The sequence below is a fragment of the Chelonoidis abingdonii genome, chromosome 17 (assembly GCF_003597395.2).
Source record: "Chelonoidis abingdonii isolate Lonesome George chromosome 17, CheloAbing_2.0, whole genome shotgun sequence".
Taxonomy (NCBI): domain Eukaryota; kingdom Metazoa; phylum Chordata; order Testudines; family Testudinidae; genus Chelonoidis; species Chelonoidis abingdonii.
In genome coordinates, this window is record NC_133785.1 from 32,219,787 (window position 1) to 32,246,112 (window position 26,326).

The 26,326-nt window shown below is 43.9% G+C and overlaps 1 protein-coding gene across 10 annotated transcripts in view; it reads right to left on the reverse strand.

Moving 5' to 3' along the window:
• The window catches only part of MITF (melanocyte inducing transcription factor), a 165,459-nt gene extending 139,912 nt beyond the window's left edge, over nt 1-25,547 (reverse strand). For 3 of the 10 annotated variants that reach the window (XM_075073163.1, XM_032772847.2, XM_032772833.2), the window contains exon 1: nt 25,344-25,530. In XM_075073163.1, coding sequence (XP_074929264.1) covers nt 25,344-25,447 — 104 coding nt within the window. In that variant the 5' untranslated portion in view covers nt 25,448-25,530. Of the gene's footprint in view, nt 1-4,910; nt 4,997-5,597; nt 5,644-16,636; nt 16,734-23,890; nt 23,967-25,343 lie in introns of those variants that run through there. The other 7 variants (XM_075073159.1, XM_075073158.1, XM_032772834.2 and 4 more) reach the window with 6 other exon arrangements.
• Nucleotides 25,548-26,326: the final 779 nt, after the last annotated feature.

Consider the following 26,326-nt stretch of genomic DNA (forward strand, 5'->3'; position numbering starts at 1 on the left):
TTCTCCTTTATCTTCATTACAATAGACTCTTGTCTCTTCTCTACCACGAAGGACACTAGTCTCTTGTCATGTTGCATCTTAATGTAGGCCCCATTCCTGCATTAGGATCTGCTAGCATGGATCTCTATACCTACATGCATTGTCATTGGCTTGCCATGTGGTAGGATCAGGAAAATTTAAGCTCTTAGGATATGGAGTGAAATCCTTGGAAGTTGAAGTCAGAATCAATGGCAGAATTCCCTTCAGTGGAGCCAGGATTTCACCCAGAGTCTTTTATTGGTCTGTAAAGCACTAGTCAAATTTGCAGACCTCTATCTATGAACTATTATACAAAAAGGGGAAAGAAAAACTGAAAAGCTTACAGCCAGCTACAGGAAAACACCACACAAATGTGCAAGCGCAAGTTGCTCTGTGTCACAGATCAGGGTGAACTGCACTTGAGACCCATTTTAGTCTCTCAGATGACAGGCTTGGCTTCCTGCACCTCAGTCTGGGTGGAACCTCATGGTCCAGCCCTCTTAGACTACATCTCTGGGCTGCAGCCCCTCTGGTTCCCCACCCTGTTAACACAATAGGCCCAACTTCATTAGACACCTGTCAGCCCTTTCGCTCTGCGGGCCAGCGAGCGGCATATTGCTTATAGCAACTCAAAACCACCACCTTCCAAACAAAGCAATATTGTTTCACTCCCCTCAGGTACAAAGCAGGTACAGCAAAGAGTTAAAAAATAAAAAAAAATAAAAAATAAGTGTCTACATGCATATACCCCCTTACCTACAACTTTCCTTGCAAGCTTAGGTACATTCCACCTAGCCTGGCTAACCCCCATCTGTGACTAGGAGAAGCAGACTGCCCTGCTCACAGCATGCTCCCTCTGTCTCTTGTGCGTCTCCCTGCCAGCTATTGCAGACACATCCTAGGCCTTGGGAAGAGTAAATGGATCTCAGCCTGCCTGACGCCAGGTAGAGGGGATGCACCAAGAAACAGTTTCCTCATTGCTTATTTGTGTCCTTGTTTTACCTCTCCTGCTCGGTTCCTTTAACAGCCCCTTTTGATCCAAAGCCACAGAAAGCACACAGAGGCAAGGCATACACCTTACTCATTTCCCAGTTTGCCACACCACACCAGGCCTTCTGCGCAGATAGCCATGCTGACAGAGATCACAAACAGAGGAGTTTGAAGGAGAGGGAGGGTGCTTAACTCAAATGGACTGAGAGGCTATCCAAGCACAAAAGGCAACATGGTGCAGGTGAGAGGACATGAAGCAGAGAGAGAGAGAAAGACAAAGGGAGGTGCTAGAAAAGTAGGCTTAAGAAGAATCCAAAGAGCAAGTTGGACAGTGACTTCATCATAGACAACCTGAGGAAGCCAGAGAAAGGATGAGGATGTAGGAATATGTTCAGGGCAGCAGTAGCTGAAGAACTGAATAGACTGTACTGTATAAAGACACGTTGCTCATTTAATTTAGATCAGACAGGAGAGTATATCAAGCTTTTTAGAGCAGCACTTTAGCATGCAGAATAAAAGCACTTTGTTATTTGATACGTGTTGGGGGGAAAAAACCTCCTGTTTCATGAGGATTCCCCTGCAAACATGCGGGAGTCTTCCTGAACCAGCACAACTTCCAACTATCTAATATCGAGACCCATGGCACAAATACAAAGCCACTGAGAAGAAATAAGTTTTAGATTCAGATGAACTCTTCTGGATGAGACTATGGGCTCTGACATAATATACCAGCTATTTTGGCACACTCTCAGAAAAGCATGAATAAGCAGCCTCTCCTAATTGATGTGGAGATCCTGGAGTGGGTAAGTAACTGCATAACAGTTTCATAAATGCTTTCTAAAAGTACTGAATGCAAAAAAGAACTCTGACACAACAGCTGGCCATTATCAGCCGTGGCTACATGCTCAAGGAATTTAATCCTGTTTGACCCATCTCCTATATTTTATATCTTGCTTGGAGAATGGACTGATAAACTGGAAGATTTAAACGCAGTAGCTGCTGGAGACCAATATGCTGCCATTTGTACTTGGAACCATTAGTTAGATTATTAGATCAGGGAACCACTGGATTTAAAAGTTTGGGAAGTGGTTGATATAGAGAAACTAGCTAGCAAAAGGGATTCCTATTTAACTGTTTAGCTACAGCTCATTAATTACAAAAAGGTCCGGTGTTAAAAAAAGAAAATTGTCTAGAATTTCCTTTACAAATCTAACTCCCTGACAAAGTCATCTTCGAATGTAAGCTCAATAGATGTAAAGGCTGCTAACTCTGACTCCAACTGTCTACGAATATGTTCTTTGTTTCTGTACTGTGGATGAAATTCACCCCCATACTGAGGGCCAGCACAAGGCTCATGCACAATTTAAGTCCCAGTTCAGCCTTATTTCAGGGAATTACATATAGGCTTTATGGTGGCCTTCTGGACAAGGCAGATTTTCACCCTGTGTTACGGCCTAAGAGAGAAAAATATCTTAAGTTTTCAAGGCACAAAGTAAAGTGCAAATTATTCTAAAATAAATCAAATGACTATAAAGTCAGAAGGGCTGGTTCTGCACATGGATTGCTGTACATCGAGTGACTGGTGAAATGGAGCCATATCTGCTGCAGTGGACTGACAAAAATGCACCCTTGTCCTCTGTGAACTCTAATAGAACGCAACACCATTAGCAAGGGAGCATTTTAACCAGACAACTTATGTCCCTGTTCTATAACATACCAGGTAACGAGTTTCTGTAAATGCCTTTGAGTTCATAGAATATCAGGGTTGGAAGGGACCTCAGGAAGTCATCTAGTCCAACCCCCTGCTCAAAGCATGACCAACACCAATTAAATCATCCCAGCCAGGGCTTTGTCAAGCCTGACCTTAAAAACCTCCAAGGAAGGAGATTCCACCATCTCACAGTAATCCATTCCAGTGCTTCACCACTCTTCTAGTGGAAAAGTTTTTCCTAATATCCAACCTAAACCTCCCTCACTGCAACTTGAGACCATTACTCCTTGTTCTGTCAAGTTCACGTTCCTGTTACTAGATCTGGTTCCTCTGTTTTAGTGACTAATGCATATGTAAAGGCAAGGATATAGCCTTTGTATCTCCTGTGTGATTCATGGACAATGTCCACAGAAAGGTGCAAACCCACCTCCATGCTCACCTAGGACCCTAAGCAATGGGAATGGTGTGGTTAATCCACAAAGAGGAAGACTGGATAAGAGGCAGTTCAAGAGATCTGCAGCCTTATGCAGCATGGAGCTCTTAGAGCTAGAAAGTAAAGTAATGGTGCAATCAGAGAAGAGTAGCAGCTCCACCTCTGCATGGATCTTCCATACGCTCAGTAAGAAAGGTCAATACGTGTCCCGCACCAGCTACTTCAACTTCCACGGAGCAGCTGCACAGCCCACAAGGAACATTCTTTTTCCCCCACCCAAAACTTCAGTACATCTCCCCAGCACTCAGCTCAGTTGCTTGGGCTGGAGTCGCATGTGGCCCTAAATTAAATCCAGGCGTCTCAATTCATGGTAGATATCATACAGATTTATCAGAGATTCCTTCATCTTTGGGTCATTATGAACAACACCCCTCCCCACTCACATCTAAACCTCCAACTCCCATAAACACATTTGTACTAAACCGAGATGCAATGACAAGCCGATTTCCTAAGTGACAATCTCATCTGCATTATTAATTCCCATTCTAATTCAGAACATTCCTTATCCAGGAACTATGCAATGTTCATTACACATAATCTAATTCCTGCACTATCCTATTTCAATATCACCCTTTACTGAACATCTTTCATGTTTTAATTCTCATGGCATTAGATCTGCTGCTCCAAACTAGCACTTTATGAACTCCAGAATAAAAGAGAGATTAATTACTACATCAGATTTTTAAGTGAGTGCAAAACTCTATTAAAAGCCTACAGCAATGCAAAGGTTAAGATCTTAATTCCACAAGTCAAGCACTGCAGAGTTAAAGTGCCCACGACAGCTTTAAGGTTACTGTCACAGGGCACCTCACCAGTTCGTGTGGCCTCAGTCACACACACTAGGTTATCACCTTTCACCAAAGCATGTATTTATTCTTTTCTTGCAATGCAGGCTTACAGCAAGGGGAGGCTTCCACATGGTCTTCACTCCCCAGCCCAAACTCACCCCCAGGACTCTTCTTCTGAGGTCCCCTTGCTTCCTGCTTCTTTTTATAGCCTCCCAATTACATTGTTAGCCCAGTGATTACCATCCAGGTGCTCATAATCTCCCAACAGAAAGGTTGGCTACCTCCAGTTTGACCTGCAGCCTTTTTCAGTGGTCAGGGAGCTGCCAATAGTGCCCGGTCATGGCTTGCAAAGTGAGCAAGATCTCTCAAAGGATTAGGGTAAAGTGTAGGGAATCTCAGAGGAACATTGGACCCGAGATACACATGCAGTGCAGAGCCTCTACATTACGTGGATGGATGTTCCCTCAGACCTGCCATCCAAGCTCCAGTTATGGCACAGATTCATGACTTCCTTTAGATAGAGGAGAACATTTGAGTCCAAATAGTCCCATGAATTCCTCAATCCCAAAACCGTTTGTTTATAGTGAAGTGTTCCTGGGTGGTACCCACTGAGGGCCTTGCAGAGTATTTTAACATTCATCCACTATCTCCTTTATACATATTGCTGAGCCATGGGCTAAAGAGAGAGAGACACTGGGAGCATGGCTCGGGGAAACAAGATCCTCATTAAATCTAATCATGTGCAGGAAGGATACAAGAGAAGCCTTGTGGCCATCAATCAGTGCACTGTGTTACTAATATTTAGCATTTCTATAGCAGTACTCTACATCTCCAAAGCACCTTACAACCAAGGCTCAACATCCCTGTGAATAGGCAGCAAGACCTACAGATATTGTGGCTTCATGCTTACCATCCACAGCTATGCTCCTGCTTAGAAACCATACAGAAGGAGAAAAACAGTCAGCAGGAGCTCAAGAATGCCAAAACTGATACCATCTAAAAACAAGAAGTGAAGAGAGACTGTAGAATTTCCCTGTCCTCAATTCTTGCTGGGAGCTGCGACAGCTAGTCAAGTCCTCTCCAAAACAATACTGCTTTAGAGAAGAAAATAAACATGGTTAGCTTTCTGCTTGTTTCTCAACAGTTATTGGGAAACTGTAGGGAACAAAACCTTGGATGTGAATACGACATTTGTTTCCCATACCAGACATTCTGACGCGGTCAGCTGACCAGGACTACCAAAAATATGTCAGAGCTTGAGGATATAGAAAAGTTCATGCTCATCAATGAGTTGCATAATGGAATGCCAGGCAGAGCCTCTGGAGGCACCACTTACATATCCATTTCAAACATCAAATGGAATCAAACAAGATTGTGCTTTGGCATGGAGTCTCTGGACTTTTCTTTGAGGTGATAACTGAGGAACCACCAGAAATCTGTATTGAATTTCTAACATCTGGCAAGTTATTTTACCTGGAAAGACTGAAAGCCTCCCCAGAAGTAACTGAGCAAACTTCTTTAGTGGTCTCTTTTTGAATACAGGCTGGACAGTTTCTAGTCCATAACCCATTGAGACAGCTGAAAACTAGAAATTTACCCTCCGTCTGAAGAAAGTTACCGTGGAGTCCTGTAGAAGCCTGCACCTGGAAAAGAACGTGTAAGATCAGTCCTACTGCAGCATGATGGTAATGGATTTTGCTTAACTTGAAGGAGCTTTGTCAAACACTGTCCCATTTGACTTAGAAATTGTTGCCCAAGTTACAAAGAGGCATGTCCTGGTGACAGTACACTGCAACTGAGTCTAGACCAATGATCCTCGGACTGAGACTCACGAGCTGCAAGTAGCTCTTTAATGCATCTCCTGTAGCTCAAGTGATTTAATTATTAACCGATCTAAGTTATTAATCAAATCAGGATGCCTTTACTATGTTAATAACCAATTGCAGTTGATAAAATAATAATACCTGGTCATTTTTCTATGAGAAAAATATAAAAATAGTAAATGAAACAATGAACTGACAATACTGTGGATCTTTTGGGTAATGTTTATCGCTATTTTGGCTCCTGAACCACCGAGGTCTGAGTATCACTATTCCACAACAGTAGCACACAAATGGCCAGAGTCCATGTTTGCCATTTTAAAAGTAATTTCTCCTTTCCTGTACGGATGTATAACAGACAAGTTAGCAATGGTGCATCAGAGAACTGGAATATTTTAATCAACAACATTGAGTTATTATACATACGAAGCAGTAAGATAACATCATGAAAATGAGGTTTGGCTAAGAGGTTGAACAAAGCCATGAAGCACTGCTTATTAAAAACAGCTTTTCTGCACTCAGCATGTCCTCCACAATGTGGTAAAAGTGTCATATAGCATATATGGTGTGACACTTTATATCACAATGTGAGACACTATAGCAACCAACTAATCAGTTTGGCAAGTCCTGAACTACCATCTGGAGCAGAGAGATTTGAAACCATATGTAAACGTCAAAAACCAGGGGAATCTCTGCATGTAGAAAGAAAAGACAACACAGAGTTGGAGCAAAATCTCCTGCCTAACTTATGGCTAGGTCTGTAAATCAAGACCCAAACCCAGCCCTATAACAGCCCGAGTAATATCTTGCTAAAATCAAGTTTTTTAGACCAACGACAGCAGTTTTGACAATAAACAGTACAAACTTCAACTTATTTATGCAGTCTTGTTGGAAGAGCAATAATGAAAACTGAGCAACACCTTTCTGTTCTGTTGTATTTCTGTAGCCCAATAGCATGTCCTGAATCATTCTGTTATAAAGTCTTCTATTGTGTGAGATTATAGCAATACATATTCAAAGTGGGACAGAGTCACGAAACCTGATTTTGAATTTTCCTGATCTTCGCGCAGTTATTACATCAAGCCTAATGTTCTATCAATAATGTAGCTTTTGACTTTGAAAAGAACATTTTTTTTTCAGTTAGAAGTTGGGTGTGATGAATAACCTCTTCTCTCAGCATAAGGCTACAGAGAATTAATTCACTGTCCATTTTATATACTCATTAACATGTCAGAGAATCATTATTTACTAATTTAAGCATGCACAAATCTAATTACACTTTTCCAAAACATATGAAACTTTCCAATATTGAAAAGGCGCTTTCTCAACCACTTTCTCTCCTCCCGTCCCCCTAAATCAAAGCAGAAGATACTTTCCTCTTTCAAGACTACTGAAGCTCAAAAGGTGCTTTTGAACAGTTGGTTTATAGCACACTTGCTGCTTTAAAACAGACCGTACTGAAATTCTGCTATATTTGTATCCTGTGTTAGAAACAGATTACACCTTCTGGGTTTTGGAAGGATTTTTTAATTATTTTTTTTTTAATCTCATGGTCTTTCAAAAACAGTATTGTTTTTAATTAGAATTCATCACTGAAAATGAAATGTTCTAAGGTAGAAAATATCAACTTCTAAAGCATTCTTCACCGAGGGCGCTATCCTGCCAAGTGCTGAACATACCTGTCCCAGACTAGCAAAGCACTGAAGCACGTGCTTAACTTTAAGCACATGAGGAAGACATCTCATGTGGAAGACATCTCATGTGCTTAAGAGTTTCGGATATGCTTAAGTGCTTTGCTGGATCAGGGAAAGACTGCTCAGCACATTGCAGAATCTGGCCCTAAGGCCACGATCCAGCAAAATACTTAAGCACAAATGTAACTTTAAACTCGTGAGTATTCTCGCTAAGGCAATGTAGTACTCACGCGCTTAAAGTTAAGCACATTTAAGTCTTTTGATAAACCGGGATCTAATCCATCTATGGGGTCTGACCCAGCAAAGGCTTTAAGTGCTTGCTTAATTTGAAGCAGGTGTTTAAATCCCATTAATTTCAATGAGACTTAAGTATGCGCTTAAATACTTTGCTGAACTGGGGCAATTCAGACCAATTTTATTAAAATAGCAAATTATAAATGCTATCCAAAAGACAAATGCTTATGGGGAAAAAAAATCAATATTGCTATTTTAATGTCTATTTAGAAAAAAAAAAAAAAACCACACTCTCAAACATTCAAGTTGCTGTTAAAACTCCAGAGACTGGGCAATGTTTAATCTGTAGTCATCTCCATAAATTTAAGTTGAAATTCTGGTCCTTATCTAACCAGAAAACAAAACAGAGCTTGTTACTATGATCTTAGATAAAATTCAGTCAAGTTGTCCACATGGTTTTCATTCCACAGAAAACACAGAATCAGCGGTTTGCAGAGCATGGCATTTTCTAAACATGCAAAATAAAGGAGAAAACAATACACAAGTGTAAATGCTGAGCACATTATATTTTTGTTCCAATAGAATTGCAATGCAAGACTGTATTGATTGTATTTCTTAGTACCTTTCTTCTACCACTGCAGTTATGAGTCCAACTGAATGCTGAAGCGCACACAGTTCCTAAAAGCATCACTTTAAAAAAATTAGAGAGAGAACTACCACCAATTAATTTTCCATTTCAAAGTCCCAAAAGTCCAAGCATATCTTACTGCATTAAGCAAAACCATACAGCATGGGAAATAAATATTCTGTGGACTTCAGATGAGTTTGTAAACCCAGTACTTACAGGATCAGGCTGTGGGTTTGGTAACCTTTACTCAAGCAAAGCTTCTATGTAAAAACAAAATTCTCCTTGATCAAGTACAGACTACAGAACTGGGATTTCAAAAGAGCTAAAAATAAGTACACAGTGAGAAAATAAAGCCATTGAGAAAAGGAGGACAAAGAAAGGCAGTGCAATTGTATAAACTGAACTATTTCATAAACATCTTATTCCTCAACAGAAAGCCAAGGAAGTGTGAGCCTTCATGAAGAGCCAGGCCAGGGAGTACTGGTCAGATAATGACCTGAATGCAAGTACCTCAGCAGAGCATTCAATTCCCATTGACAGATACCCAATTAGAAAAGGGAAGGAACAATAGTATTAGAACCTTCAGTCTAAACCGGCACACCTCTCTCCCCCTCCCCAGCCATAAAGCTTACCATCTTAGCGGTAACAGAAGAGAAACTGATTATCAAAATAGTTCATCAACAGAGAGGAGATTTTAGGAGGTCACAGAGGCAATTTTGTTCATTTCAGCTTCATATTTAACTTTTCATTTCAGCTAGCCAGAGGGACAGAGCCAAGGCTATGTCACGCAGATTATCTCATAGAAGACCATAAATTTACGTGGTACTGCCAGCAGGAATCAAACACAGGATCTTGAAGAATGACGTTTGCTCCACACCTCACCATGACAATGGCAATGCAACAGGCATGCAAGGGTGCAACTCTTGCACAAGGGGGGAGAAGACACATCGCAGGCATTTTTCAGTGGAAGCCTCTCGGACCACAGCCTTCCAAAGTTAGGGCACAATGCAAGAGCTATTTTCTTGCACCAGCCTCCCTTCATTGAGACTAGTCTGCAATGCCACACACGGGAAACAGCAAAACAAAGTATCTTGTTAAGTAAAATGGCACAAAATGGAAGGAGGGACAAAATACAAATCTGGATTTCAAAACAGCCTTGTTTTTGACCCACATTTACCAAACAGTTTCCAAAACGAAGTGTGTCAGAGTCTGAAGCTGAAGGTGCTGAAGTGAATGGGGCACAAAACCAATCTTTAAGGTTGAGTAGACCACAACAACATTTAGAATCACTAGATGGTTGGATCTGTTTCCCGGTTGGTCTATTGATAGACTCAGTTAACACTGCACCTGGAAGGTTCAAGTGAGGCTAAAGATCACTTGATCACCAGTATCAAACCCAAGTCACTGGAGGTTTAACTAAATTAGAACATACACCATGCTAAACTCAGTGCGACAGAGGAGGTCACACCATCCATGCTTACCACTGCAGAGTTGATGTTTCAGTCTGGCTTTGCTGCAAGCCACATCTCAGAAAAAAGCATTTCTGTCGAGGGGACTGAAAGATCACTGCTGCTCTAGAACAACTCTCATAAGCGGAAGGTAAATAGTAGACACTGTGATAATTAAAAGGATCCTCCACAAGACAGGTGTCCTTTAGCAAGTGATAACTGATGACTCCTTAGAATAACAGGGAACTCTACCAGAAAGTGGGGAACATGAATGGCTACAGTCATATACAGGGTAGGTTGTCTCCTTGTTTCACTGTGCCTGGCTCTTGCATAGGTACAAAAGGGGTGGCAAAGAGCAGTCTTCCCCTATGCTTTCAAATGCAGATCTACACACAAATGATCTTGTTTTTAACATGGGACTTAAGTGGAGCATGGGGCCAATATTATGTTGGCCCTCTGCAGTGGAGTGACTTGCATCCATTATGATTAGTGAATAGGATCCAAACTTTAGACTGTTATAGCTTAATAACAAAAGCCTAGCTACAATAGCATCCTTATCAGCCTTACTTCAGCACACCCAAGATCTTTGCAACAGATTGATTTGTTTCATCACCTGCATATTTTTTGATGTACAGGAAAAATGGAGTTCATTGCTCTGGGCCAGCAGTGTACACTATGTATCTTTAGTCATTCAGAATGGAGGGCTCTGACAGTACAGCTTCTAATGTAAAATAAACTGCCTCTCTACAGCCATGACCCAAAACCCACTGAAGTCAATGGGAGCCCTTTCATCGACTGCAATGAGCTACAGATCAGGCTCTATATACAATGCTAATGCATTCACTGCCACACCATCTAGGTTCCACCACACTATCCAGACACCAGCTTATCACTTGCAGAATTGCTTTACAATTGAATTGAAATTGTAACTTGTTCAACAACCAGAATCAAACGAATCATTATACAAATTTCAAAGTGATGTTCTGTAGCAACCAGTGCTCTTTACACTCACACGTCAAGCATGAACTTGTATAAATTACAGAAATCTTATTTTAAGACCCTCCTGTGCTTCAACCCCATCTTTGTAATGTAATGGCTGCAACTCAGCAGAAATAATCCACTCGCATATGGGCATTCGCGGCCTCTCTGATTCTATCAAACTCTCTGGCATTCCACATCACTTAAAATGAAGTCCTCTCAAAGAAGAGATTCACACCCTTCACCAGCTTCTAGATCTTCTTGCCTCTCTTGATGGCTTCCTGAATTTATGTGCACCATGCTAGAAAGACCCTCTGATTGCCCAGTATTGGGTGTATCAAAACCGCACCTCCTCTAAAGCAACTTACTTTCCCCCTCTGTAGCAATTCAGTCATCTTGGCTCTCATATTCTTGGGCAAACTTCACACTCAAATATTTGAATTCTTATTTGATGAGGGAACCCAGAATTCACAGCATCTTCTAGATGGCGTCCTCAAAGTTTTGGATAATTTTCTTTTTGTAACAGACAGTCAGAGTTTAAGATCAGAAGGGACCCCAGATCATCTAGTCTGACTACTGCCAACCCAGCCCACTAAACCCAACAATCAAAATATTATAGCTCACTGGAGACTAAACTATTACGTGCCACAGGCAGAGAACAGGAGGAACAAGGTGCATCAACGCCCAAGGCAATAGATTACGTGTGATATACTCAGGTAATTCTGGCAAGTGACCAGCACTCCATGCTATAGAGAAGGTGAAAAAATCCCAAGGTCCCAGCCAGTCTGAACTGGGGAAAAACTGTACTGCAAAGGGATCTTATTGTGAAGTAATATCCTTTTGACTCATCAGCACTGCTTCATTCTTAAAAAACTCTTATTGTGTATAAGAGGTCTCAGTGGCAATTACAATATTTTTTCTTGGTATTATTTACATGCATTCTGATAGCACCTAGGATCAGGGCCTCTTTGTGCTATGAACTGTACAGATAAACAACAAAGACGACTCTCCTTGCTTACAGTCTAGGTGTTGGACAAGTGAATAAAACGGACAGGTGGGAAGACGAGGGAACAAAATGAACAGTTACACATCACACTGGTTAGCCTGAATTCCAAAGCCACTGTGCACAAGTTTAACAAACAGAGGCAGCAGCTTAGTGGATGAATACCTTGTCTTTTTCAGAGCTGCAATAAAAATCAAACAGCAGCCTTCACTTCACAAACAAAAAAACACTGAGCAACTGTTTCTAACAATGTCAATGTCTTCATCAGATAAACTGACAGAAGGAGCATGCCCCTAGTACGGCTGAGGTTTTGGGAAAGGCAAATCCTCTAGTCTGAATGAAGAATGCAAGTATGCCCTCTAGAGTGAGCAGAAATCCGAACAAAAAATTGTGACATCTCCAAGGAATCACATTACTGGGCTACTGTGTTCCCACTGATCACCTGTGAGTTGAAGGCTGCAAATGAGCAGCCCAACAAGAAAGCTTTTTTACTCTTCTCTACAACCCAGCTTCCTCTTGCTGGAATTCCACATCTCAGCATCATCCTGCTTCTCTCACAGGTTCTCTCTCTGTGTGATAAGGGCAGGCTGAACTTTTCAAACAACAAAAAAGTGGGGGTGGTATTGTTTTCTGTTCTGAATTTCTACTGTATATTGCATTAAACTACGCTTCAAAGTTATTTGCTTCGGAAATTTTCCTTGTAAAAATGCTCCTCCCTCACTTAAAAAAAAAAAAATCTTGAAAGGGAAGTCAAGACAATAAAATACATAAAAAAGATACACGAGACAGGTTTAGCCAGGCTCTGCTGCTTCAGCCATTGCGTTCCCATTTAAAACACCTCAATCTCCTGACTAGCACTACTGCTTTCCCTCCCTAGCTGGAAACTCCAGCAATTCCTATGCCCCCTTTTCCTACCCTCCTGACCCCATGAACCTGAATGGTCCCAGCTCCTACCTTAATCTTCCTGCCCCGAAACAACTCCCAGCTTACTTTGGTTCCACCCCAACTCCCACTGGGTGCTTCCCCACACTCCCCAAGAGGGAATCAACAGTTCCAATTCCTATATGAGTCTACAATAGCGAGCACAACAGGGTCCCAGGTCTTGGGTAAGTCCTTTAGGTCCTACTATAATATATCAAGCAGTAAATAATAATTCCTTTCCTACTCTATTGCCTCCTTAATCCAGAACACTCCAATGGGTCCAATTTCTTTATTCCAGCTGCATTCCTCCACTCGAGTGGCTCTCATTTCTGCCTACCCTCTCAGATCCAGAATTCCCCACTGTTCCTGCCGGAACCCTATTCTATTCACTAGATTTCAACTACTTGTGCAGCAATGCGTATTGTTATAGGCTACCAGGTAAAAGCTACCTCAGCATCCCAAGTCTCATCGGCGAGCTTTGATCAACTGACACCTGAACAAACAGGAATTTTTGACTAATCCCTAGAGATATGAATGGCACCTAGCGAGCAAAGCCTAAAACAGACCTGTCCTTGAATGACATCAAGCCAAACAGAAGCCTGATAGTGTTTTGTCAGCAAGGTTTTCCCGCACACAAAAATGCTGCATTTGCACACATATAAAGCCCGTTTCTCTATATCTGCACAAATAGGGTTTGTGTGTGTATAAACTATCATTTGTGTGTGAAAGTGAGTGTGTGCCAAAAACAAAACAAAAAAAATGTACATGCACCTTTGCAAAACGTACCAGTTAAGAGTTGCTACAGGTGCCTTTGAATGTTTGGCCCAATGCGATCCTTCTTCCTGACCCATAGATCTCCATTTCTCTCTTCCAGTTCTACTTATTAACCCTGCAATTAATTCTAAATTCTGTAGACTAATTAGGGATAGAGGGCCAAATTCCCAAGCATGCTCTGGCTGATGTGCATTATCAGAGCTGTGCAAAAGAGCCATAAAGACAACCTAAACAGCTGGTTAAGCCAGACTTGCAGTTGCTTTGTGTCACCAGAGCATACTGGTAAACCTGGCCTATGGATATTATGATAGGCTTTACAAAACTGGGACGAGATCCTGCAATCCCTACTCAAGGAGCAGCCTCATTGACTTGAATGTGACTGCTTGTGTGAGCAAGGACTATTTACATGGAATATGTTTTGCAGGCTCAACCCTTTAAATTGTATCTTATAGTACCACACTGTCTTTGATACTCTTTTCTCTCCCCTCTCCACCCCCCCCCCACCCCGGAAAGAGTTGTTTGTTTTTTCTCAGTGTTATTTTCCCAGCATAATGTATTACAGAATGCACTTACAAGAACTCATCTTTGTCCTCTATTGTCTAGTTATACTGTACAGGCAAAATCTTCATAGGGATTGAGTTTAAAAAAAAAAAAAATCTTACTGTTAAAGGCTGTTAATTGCAGTATTAAAATACTAACATGAACTCCTATGATAAATTTCTATTCTCCTTTACACAGCATTAAATATAACAGTTATCACCTCACAAATTTCTGTTGGTTCGTGTTTGAAGTAGTAAGTCTATATGGCAGCAACAAATTTCTCCCTCATCCTGCCAGCTCAATCTATAGTGTGGCTGCTAGTGATGTGGGGGGGCGGGGGGAAATCTTATAGAGGATTTCTATATAATCAATGAAGACAAATACAAATTACTGGACTTTGGGTTGACTCTTTGGCAGAAAGATGGTTAGAAATATGATAGAACAAGTTACAGTACAGGTGTCATTTGTTCAATAAAATATGAACTAGAGGTAACACTTAAGCTATTAAAGACAGTTAGTGATAATATTAAATGGCAGTTGAACTCCTGTGGGCATCTAGCAATATACATGAGAATGTTCTATTAGTTCCTACACCTAGCAGTACAGCAGAGGTTGGCAACCTCTGGCACATGTCTCACCAGGGTAAACACATTGGCAGGTCGGGCCAGTTTGTTTACGTGTTGGGTCAGCAGGTTTGCCCGGCCACGGCTCCCACTGGCCGCCGTTCGCCATTCCAGGCCAATGGGGGTGGCGCTAAGCTGCAGCCAGCACATCCCTCGCCTATGCCACTTCCTGCCACTCCCATTGGCCTGGGACAGAGAACCGCGGCCAGTAGGAGCTGCGGTCGGCCGAACCTGCAAACGCGGCAGGTAAACAAACTGGCCTGGCTCGCCAAGGTGCTTACCCTGGCGAGCCGCGTGCCAGAGGTTGCCGACCACTGTATTACAGTGAAAGGAAGAAGGTTCATATTGATTATACATATATCTCCTTAGAAGATATAGTGCCTGTCATCCTGAAAGATCCTAAAGCGTTCTGCAAACAAGAGTGATTTATAAGCTCATAATCTGACTCTCTCATGGAGTCCCAGGGACACCAGTAGGTTGTCGCTGGGACCCCTTTGCAGGGTTGGGGTCCACACACGTAAAAGTAATCACTTCACCACTGAATGAAGACATTTCTGGGTAGAGATCACGTCACAACACTGGGGTGGGTCAAAAGGTGAAATTCTGGCCATGGACACACAGACAAAGCCCTGCTCTTCCAAAGACACCTTGGAATCTTTAATGCCTTCACAGAGCAAACAGGCTGTTGGACTCCAGGGAGTTGTCTGCATAGAACTCATTTTATCTACCTCTAAGGATGACAGGCTGAGCTGACCCTGCCAGGATCCCTGTCTTGGATTCCAGGCAGGGCCGGCTTTAGGCCTATTCCACCAATTCCCCCGAATTGGGCCCCGCGTCTAAGAGGGCCCCGTGCCCAGTGAGAATCCCTTCCCTGGCTAGACGTGCCTTTTTAATTTTTACTCACCTGGTGGCGTTCTGGGTTTTCAGCGGCACTTCGGCGGCGGGTCCTTCAGTGCTGCCGAAGACCTGGAGCAAGTGAAGGACCCGCCACCAAAGTGCCACCGAAGACTCGGACCACCGCCCGGTGAGTACAAGCCCCACGTGTTTTTTTACATGTGTTTTTTTTTTTTAAGTCATCCCTGCCGAGGCCCCGTCGAAACTCTTCGAATTGGGCCCTGCGCTTCCTAAAGCTGGCCCTGATTCCAGGGAGTCTACATATTTCAAACCAAATGCTTATATCAGTAACCCATGACCTTCTCTGGATATATGCAAACCAAGCAAGAGTATGCTACTAATACATATTAATGCAGAACAAACTGTTTTCAGTTTACTTACATTGCTCCTATACTGCAAATACAAAATGGAAGCCGTAACAGTATGCATGCTATTTATTACCCTGTAACTGTTCCGGTTTTACTGCATGGACCAGTAAGAAAAGTCATGAATCAGGTATAATAATAATAAAATGCAAGGTGACAGGTTTCCATGTAAAATTAACTCTGTTACAGCACGTAATCATGCAGCCTTATTCCGGCAAAACTACTTCAGTCAGCATGAGTTTTAGTAAACAAAGATAACAGAATCAGGCCATTACATTGCACATTAAAACATCTGAGGATCTAAAATAGGAAAAACACCACCTATGGACAAAGTGTTGATAGAACTTGTCTGCAGCTCCCTAATTTAGCTGCTAGCATTGAAATGTCAAACTGGTAAATAAAGATTGCCCTGAGTCAACATGCAAAGTCAGTGTTTTGGAATTAAAACAAAAGACCTGAAACTTACTGGCTCATCTGTTTTAAATGCAAAGGGGGATTTGCTTTGAAATGCAGGGACAAATATAACATTTTCCAAACAAATTTATATTCAAACCGTCCTATTCAAAACCCATAGGTTTCTCTCTATATTATTCATAACCAGAGAGCAAGTATATTTTGAACAAAAGTGCTCGGCAAATCTCTAACTTTTCCTATTAAAGTCTTCATTACAGGAGTGTATGATAAGAAGTGACATTTATATGTCAAACAACATACCTGAAAGTCTCTATTACTCTTCCCCTTCCCAGCCTCTATCTGGATTCCAATCAGGCAGCAGCAACATGAAATTGACTAGATTTTTGCCAATTTCACAGCACCCAACAGGCTTCTGCCCAGGGTTTTGTCAATATAGCTCTAACGCTGCTGAGGAAGCTTTAAGCAAAGCAGCAGCACTAGAGTGGTCTGTCTGCATACTGCACAGCACATGAGTTTATGTTCAGTCACATTTAGAAGGCTATGTTCACAACCCAAAGGGGACTGTCTGGTTGTTTTTTTTTAAATGAAAACTTAGATTCTGTACAAGTTGTTAGCAACCTATGTTATTTAGGTTGCATAGTCAGACACTCAAAAATTAGGAAATGTCAGGTTTACAGCTGTCTCCACTAACTTAATTCTGCCCACTTGTGCATTGATCTTGGACACTAAGTGATGCAAGGATCTGCGGAAAAAAACAGTATGTACGCATTAATTAAAGACTATGTCTTACGTAATATATACACCCTGCCTGTTTCTCTTTCCCACTAGCTCCTCTGGCAGCTCCCAGGTGTGGCAGGGGTGTCAGCCTGGCCTGAGAATGTTTTGTCATTAATTTGGCAGGCTGCTTTTGAGAAATGCAAACAAGAGAAATGAAATGGCGATCTTTAAGAGTTACTTCGCAGTAAAAGCTGAACTGAAAATCATGGGACAAAGAAAAAGCATTTCTGTATCCCGAGGTTGTCCCCCATGCCAATTGTCAAAGGGCTGCAGCAAACAATAGAGGTATCAGAGCTTCACAGAGAGAAGGGCACAATAACCTTTTACAGTGGAAAATGTTACCTAAATAGAAGTGTCACCACCAGCTCCCTGTACAAGAAATATTTTGGATGGTTTAGCTTTCCCCACATTTTTATATGAGTCATCCCAATTACAATCACTCACCTTTGTAAATCATTTTGAGATCTACTGATGAAAAGCACTATATAAAGCTACGTACTATATTATTAGGGTACATTTATTTCTGTTGTGTTTCCAAAAATAAAATAAATAATAATAATAATAATAATAAGTGATATTTCAGGTACTGTAATCATCTGTGGCTAAGCTTCTCTCTGTAGTGATGTGAATTTGAAGTGTAGAATAAACATTAGGTAATTTATTCACTCACAAAAATGTTAAGGGAGGGATCTTCAAAGATACACTGCACTGGCCTAACTCTGCTCCCATTGAAATCAATGAGACCACACTCCAATGCTGAGTGCTTTTGAAAATTTCACCCTACACGTTTTACTTTACTTAAACTCGGTTGCTATACTTTCTTGTTGTTACTTAAAAAATATGCTAATGTTGATCTAGAGAGGGAAAAACTTTTCAGAAACTGTTTTAAATTTGTTCCTCTAAGATACATTTTTTTAAAACATTGAGACTCTATTCCTTGATGTAAGCACATGTGACCTGTTCTAAATAAAGGATATTTTCCACTTCTTGCACAACTGGAACAGATATAAACAGTCTGAACAAACTGCACTGCAGAACTCAACGAGAATATAAAACCCTTGAATAAGATCCATAAATAGCAGTAATCTAAAAAAGAACAAACACAATACTGAAAATCCTAACATAAATCAAGTTTAAACTCTAAATCACATGGCAAAATTAATTTACAAAATTAGATTTGATCATATGCATAGTAAAGAACTTTAGAACAGTCCAGTTTAGTTTCAGAGTTAGGATTCTCTGCAAAAATATGTGCACAGAGGGTCTGTCCCGTCCCCCCCACCCCCATTAGATACTACCCTTGCTCATATACAGTATTCTAAGAGAAGGAAAATTAATTTAACCAGTCAGTCTATCTCCAACTCTGAGAGCAGCACAAGACAGCATAAAATAAATGAAGACCTGCATGCTGGCTAGATCTGAGGTACTGATTTGCTTTAGTGAAATACATGTAGCTAATACATATCTGTAGCTGAATATATCTGACTATCTAGAGTTATGATAATTTGATATAAACTTCAGTAATTCAATAAATTAAATCTAAAAATTATTACTGATAAAATAAGCATAAAACTTCTTTTTAAAAAATTACCACGCAAACAGAGTTTCTCTTAACTTTTTCCACTGAAAATACAAATCTCATGGCAGGATCATTCTTGGGATATTAAATTTAAGCTGAAAAAGATCAGCAGTGCAGTAGCAGAAATAGTAAAATAATTAGCTTGTAATTCTTGGTGAATGCAGTTTTTGTAAAATTGAAACTGTCAGCTACAATAATTGACATTCTGTAGCCCTTCACTACATCAAGCATATAACCCAAATGAGTTTATATTACTGGGAGGAAAAAGGAGAAGCAAATAAACCAAACCAACCAGTTTTCGCTGTTCTTAGCACATCTGTATTAACAGTAAGTTTAGACCATCACACAAAGTGAGCTAACTTAAATGCAGAGCCTCCCAGTGAGAGAAAAGGGTCAAATACGCCTTCAGTATTGCATATGTAATGCTCACTGAAAGGGTTTGCATATGAGCAAGGGAGGGCAAGATTTCATCTTACATTCTGCAGTCTAGTAATAAATAAAATAAAGGTATTAAAAATCCTTGTCATATTGATTTACTCACATATCCCAATTCTCTCTCACACCTAAAAATGACTATGCAGAAAGGAGGGTGCACGTAAGAACTGTTTAGTTTCCAAAGGCTTAAGCTCAACCACAACAAATTCCAGAGAATCCTTAAACATGTCTAGCACTTCCCAGTCAGAAAGGCTAAATTCTCATAGGTCCCTTAGGAATCACTGTATCTTAGTCCAGCACAGTATTTTCAGTTCTTGTTACCGGGCCTTTTTGCTGGACTTACATTTTTCACTGGCCTCTAGCATTCTGTTGTGGCATGGCCTAGGACAGCATTTAGAGCAAAGAGATTTTATTAGAGGATCCCCTGCAGCTTTGGACTGAAACCTTGAATTCTTCTTCACTCCAACAGGAGCGTGCATAGAAGAAAATGGGAGACTGGTAATTCGGTGGAAGATGCAGTATAACAGAATTTGAAGGAGGGAGATCAATACTGCAAGTGCTGGGCTAAATTCGGAAATGAAGTTATGGGTGAGCCTTTTGGGGTAGGGGGCAGCTGGATTTTTTTAATATATATCATGCTGGGTGGATTTCCCATGTGAGGTGAGGGTCAATAATGGGGGTTCTGCCTCATCACTCCAATGAGACTATAGAGAAGAAGTAATTCCCTTTTTGGGCAGAAATGAGAGGCCTACTGGTTGGTTCCATAGAGGATTTCCCCACCTTTGGGCGGGATTGATTTTGTCCATGTGAATAAAGACAGGCAGTATTGCTTAGTGGACAGAGCACCAGACTGGGACTCCAGAGACCTGGGCTCTGCTCCTGGCCTGCTGAGTGAGAGTGAGCAAATGACATCCCCTTCCTCTGTGCCTTGCTTTCCCCATCTGTAAGGAGCTTTGAAATCTACTGATGAAAAGCACTGTATTAATTATTGCATTTATGTCTGGAGCTGGAGGGCACAAATGCCATGTACCCCTGACTGAGGCTCTAGGCGTGCAAGGGGAGCTTCAGATTGCTTACAAGTTGAAAGTATTCTGTGCCCCTCATAGCTAGTGAAAAACACAAGAAGAAATTGAGTCCTGTTAGTGGAGATTAGCAAGGAAAGGCAGAGTGCTGGCACTACTCAACCAAGTGGCCATGTAGGCTCTTGTTCAACAAACCATCCGCTGATGTTCATTATTATCTCATTATCACTCGATTCCTTAAATGACTTTTGGGGTAAGGCTGTTGAGAAGAAAATGTAATTCCATGAACTTCAGGGCAGTTACTCCTGATTTACACTAATATGACCAAGAAAAGAGAATCGGACTCTTGATGTTCTCAGCTGTCCTTGATAGTCACCAGTCAGGCTTCAGGCATGGGCAGAGCAGAGAAACAGCAGAGGGTCTCACTGGCTGATCTTGCCCTATTGATGAAAACAGGTGAGGTTAACTGGTTCTAGTAGCATCCTTTGTTGCTATCATCCACCATGTTTTATTAACCTGGCTGTGGACCCTAGCTGGGATGGACTTGAAGCCCACCAGAGACTGGGCTCCCTGCCTCAGCCCAGCTTGCTCTGAGCGCTGCAAGAGTCCAGGGCTACACACTGGTGATACAATGGTGTGCACAAGCTGGGCTAGTTGTGTCAATGTCAACAATGTCCACTCTCCCCATGTCACTGCAGTTTAGGTAATTATTAGTGCACCTGAGAGCACTCTCTTTTTGGAGCCATGTAGGGTGTGTAAGAGACACTACAAGTTTCTATTCTGTCACCCTTGCTGCTCAGTGTACACATGAGGCTGCTGGGGAACAGGGCAATGTGGTCCGGACTGCAGAACCACCATTATGATTTAATGACTCGATCTCTGTTTCTTTGGACACAGGCAGGGCCCAGTGTTTGCATTCCAGGTGTGCGGTTCAGATGAGGCAAGTATCTGTGCTCATGTGACAGCAAACTGTCTGAGGTTCAATCCAGGTACATTGGAAATAATCCTGGTTGGTTTCAGGAAGCCACTGAGTATATGGTCATCATTCCTGAGTGGGTTTGCCCACTTAACCCCCACAGAAGTTCACAATATAGGGTGCATCTAGATCCCAGAGGCCTAAAACACTTTGTTTATCTGTGCCTGGGGGAGCAAAATGGGGAGGTGATAACCATTCATCCTGATTTAGGAGCTTGATTTAGGAGCTCCTTGCTCTGATGGCCTAACAGACTGGATTACTGGCCACACGATTGCTCAAGGAGACTGATCATAAGTAAGGCTATGATTTAATCATGGGTATTTTCAGTAAAAGTCATGAGCAATACAAAAAAATTCACAGTCCATGACTTTTACTGAAAATACTCATGACTAAATCGTAGCTGGGGGCCACGGAGGGTGCTGCTCTGGAGGAGGGCGGGGCACTGCCCTGGGGGACCCACCAAGGCCAGCCAGCGGCGCCGGCCACCCACATGCCACTGCTCCCGCCACCCCGGGACCAGTGCTCAGGTGGTCCCCGGGGCCAGCTGCATCGGCCACTGCTCGGGAAACCCTGGGGTCAGTCACACCGGACGCTGCAGAAATCACAGAGGTTGCAGAAAGTCACGGAATCCATGATTTCCACGACATCCACGACAGACACAGAGCCCTAATCGTACGAAACACCAGTACCCTGTAGGTTGCACTGGCTTCCAAGTGAAATTTAAGGTGTGGACACTGAACTTTGAAGCCCTATATTGTTTGGGTCCTAGCCACACGAGAAACACTTCTCTCCCCAGGTGCCACCATTGCAGTCGGCCTAAAGTGCTCGCACTACAGATATGACTTTACGGCACAGTGAACACTTCGTAGGGTGACCAGACAAGTAGTGTGAAAAATCAGGACGGGGGTGGAGGGGGTAATAGGAGCCTATATAAGAAAAAGACACAAAAATCAGGACTGTCCCTACCAAATCAGGACATCTGGTCACCCTAACTCTTCACAAGTTAGCTTAGCTCTGCAAAAGCAGCCATGCTGGAAAATAACAGCTGCACACAGTGGCCGAATTGGCAGCTGAGGGTGTTAGGCTAACGCCAGCTTTAGCATGTACTTCTGACGGAAAAGATAACTTGAGTTAAAACCATCACCACACTGAGCTAAGTGGTTTTGCACGTGGACAGGGAAACACTTGAGTTATAACTCAGGTTAACTACAATGAAGACAAGCCCCAAGCATCCCCAGATTTGAAAGCCTGGGTGTTAGTGCCAGGGGTTTTTACAGGGCCTTCACTAGCCCAAAATAGCTTGAATTTTTCTTAAGCCGGCAGGGCACAGTACAATAGCTATCTATTGAGTCTACTTAAGATTTTTGTTTGAGAGCTGAGGATCTTATTTATAGACTTACTAAAGATGGGATGACTATTCAATATTGCCGCATGCACCATGCACTATTTTAACTACATACATGTGCTCAGAGACAGTGCATAGGGAGCATACTTCAAAACTGAAAATAACTAGAACAAGATATGCTATCAACAAGCTTGGCTATAAATTAGATAGGCTGTTTTTGCCATCTGTGTTTCAGCAAGCATTGTGATGAGGATGGAAAGTTTGTTGTTGACAAAGCACCTTGGAAGACAGTCCAGAGAAAAAAAAAAAAAAAAAAAAAAGACATTGCTGACAGAGTAAAACATGCAGGGCCCACAAGGCACAGATGACTTCAAGTGCTAGATGCATTTGTTTTCTTCTTCCAGCAGTTCCCTAGAAGGAGCAAATGCTCCAATACAGTGTAAGAGGAGTAGAAATATGCTGAATAAGCAGGAGCCCCTGTCTAAATAACACAACAGATCGAGATTACAATAACTGTGGTAAACACCATTGCAAGAACTTGAATTAAATATGTCATTCATTGATTTCAAGTAGCATGGGCCTGCTCCAAAACAAACAAACAAACAAAACTACAAGCCTTGCAACATGCGTTTTAATTTAGCATTGACTGGCTACCAAATTCTGTCCTGCACCTATTTCTAGTGTAAAAGTGTGAAACAACATATTCCCGCATACCCAGTTTGTTCTGACTAGCTAGCATTTATCAAGCTAGCATGATGGCATAGAAATAGATGTCGCAGGTTCTGAAACAGCACAAACAGCTATTCTCCCTCAGTGCTGTATGTGATCATGTATTTTACCTGACGGAGTTTTCCCCTCACTCTTCCACAAACTAATGCAATGTTATGTAGATGATCTCATCAGAACACTCAAACAATCCAACGTATTCACTTGTTTAGGGCACTGCACGCCCTGAGCGAAAAGGTGCAGATTTCTCTCTCACTTTTTGTCTTCTATACCCTTTATGTACAGTCAAGCTTTAGTGACAGTCTGGGCCTCTCCAAGAATGACAGTGATATCCTTTGACCAAGGCTGGATAATGTCCAACAATACCCTTTACATAAAACCACACCAGAACTTGGGCCCTCCCTCTCCCCCAAACACACGCCAAACAAAACTGCTATTATTACAGGAAACATGAACTAAATAGCTGCTTTTATGGTCCCAATAGCATAGGATGTTTCTTTTCAATATATTTTGTTTAACGTTTACAAATGGGCTCATTCAGCAGCACAGAACACAAACAGTAGACACATGGCAGCCCGATTACTCCCTCAGTAACATTCTTCAATCAGGGACATGGTTTAAACACCAGCAAACTACCATCATCATCCCATAACAAACAGCCTCCTCAGATTGTGACACCCCTGGCTTCACTAACCTGCCTCGCCTCTAAATTAGCAGGCTGCTGTTTGCAACTGCTTTGACAGTGTCCCACGCTGTGTGTCAGTGACAGCCTACGCATTCATGCACCCAGCTCCAGTGCGCCCAAACACAGACAAGCCCTGCAGCTGCAGGGCACAAGCAGCACCACAGTGGCACTGCCAGGGGAGGGGCAGCCTTTCCCCATTCCTATCTGGGCCAAGGGGGTGGGGGGGGGAATATCTCCTAGAGACATGGGAGACAGAAAGAGAGAGAAAGAAGGGCAGATTAAGGAAGAGGAAGAATAAGAGGGCTGAGGAAAAGGTAGAAGAGAAGGGGGCAGAGAAAGGACAGAGGGCAAGGGGGAATGGAAAGGGGGAGAGAGGAAATGGGGCAGGTTGAGAGGGGGCAGAGGAAGGGGGAATGGAAAGGGGGCAGAGGAAGAATAGAAAGGGGGCAGGGGGATGGGAAATGCAAAGGGGGCAGGGGGCTGAACACAGACAGGAGGCAGAGGGATGGGGAATGCAAAGGGGGCAGGGGCTAAACACAGGCCGGAGGCAGAGAGAGGGGAGGAATGGAAAGGGGGCAGAAAGATCAACACGGGCAGGGGGCAGAGAGAGGGGAGGAATGGGAAGGGGATAGAGGAGGAATGGAAAGGGAGCAGGCAGCGAACACGCACATGGAGCAAAGAGACGGGGAATGGAAAGGGGGCAGGCGGTGAACACGGGCAGGGAGCAGAGGGAGGGGGAATGGAAAGGGGGCAGAGGAGGAATGGAAGGGGCAGGCGGTGAACACGGGCATGGGGCAGAGAGAGGAGGAATGGAAAGGGGGCAGAGGAGGAATGGAAAGGGGGCAGGCAATGAACACAGGCAGAGGGCAGAGAGAGGAGGAATGGAAAGGGGGCAGAGGAGGAATGGAAAGGGGCAGGCGGTGAACACGGGCAGGGGGCAGAGGAGGAACGGAAAGGCGGCAGAGGAGCAATGGAAAGGGGGCAGGCAATGAACACAGGCGGGGGCAGAGAGAGGAGAAATGGAAAGGGGGCAGAGGAGGAATGGAAAGGGGCAGGCGGTGAACACGGGCAGGGGGCAGAGAGAGGAGGAATGGAAAGGGGGCAGAGGAGGAATGGAAAGGGGCAGGCAGTGAACACGGGCATGGGGCAGAGAAAGGAGGAATGGAAAGGGGGCAGAGGAGGAATGGAAAGGGGCAGGCGGTGAACACGGGCATGGGGCAGAGAGAGGAGGAATGGAAAGGGGGCAGAGGAGGAATGGAAAGGGGCAGGCAATGAACACGGGCATGGGGCAGAGAGAGGAGGAATGGAAAGGGGGCAGAGGAGGAATGGAAAGGGGGCAGGCAATGAACACAGGCAGGGGGCAGATGGAGGGGGAATGGAAAGGGGGCAGGCGGTGAACACGGGCAGGCGGCAGAGGAAGGGGCACCGCGCTGCCCTGGCAGTGCCCGCCGCCCTCACCCACCTGCTTTTCAGGGGCTGGCTCTTCAGCTCATAGTAGGTCTTGGGCTCCTCGTGAAACTCCTCGCCGACCTCGAAGTCCGCCACGATCCCCGACTCCGCCTGCATCGTCCCCGGCTCTGGCAGCGAGCGAGCGAGAGGCGCAACGTTCCCGCGGCGCTGCCCGGCGGCGTGTGCGAGTGCGCGGCCTGTCCCTGTCCCTGTCCCTGTCCCTGCCGCCGCCGCCTCCCCCGGCGCACGCCCACCCGCCCTGCCTGGGACTTGTAGTCCGCCAAGGGGCCGGGCTGCCCGCCTCCGGCCGGCCGGCTCGGGGCCCTGCGCACTACAACTCCCGCCAGGCCCGGCAGGAGGAAGCGGCGGGCGGCTGCCGGGGCGCGGAGCTAGAGCGCCAGGTCTGCCCGCAGCGGAGCCCCTGACCTGGGGCTTCCCCCCACAGCAGCCCGCCCCCGGGAGCCCTGCACGTGTTGGGCCCGGCGCGGGGAGCTCCTGGCCAGCGCCGAGCCGCGCCTCAACCCCGGCTGCAGTGTACCAGGCACCCCCGCCGGGATCCCACCCGCGGCAGCGGGGGACAGTTGTACCGGCCCCACCCCCGGAGCGCCCCAAAACGCCGGTCAGGTCTGTGTAAATCCACTGCAATGGGAGGGCCCCAGACAACACGATGGGCTGGGCCCCCAGTTTCTCTCATCGGGCCCCAGGTTCACCTGTTCCAGAATCCTAGGGGTTGCCTGCATTTGGTTTGGGGGTCCCCCCGGTCGCTTTCAGGTAGGGTGACCAGACAGCAAGTGTGAAAAATCGGGATGGGGGTGAGGGGTAATAGGAGCCTATATAAGAAAAAGACCCAAAATCAGGACTGTCCCTATAAAATTGGGTCCTCTGGTCACCCTACTTTCAGGGCCCCCCACAAAAGAGCCAGCGGGGGTTCTCATCGCATCACCAGGCGATGAGGCTGCCGCGTTTAACATCCTGAGTTTCAAGTTGCCAGTGCTG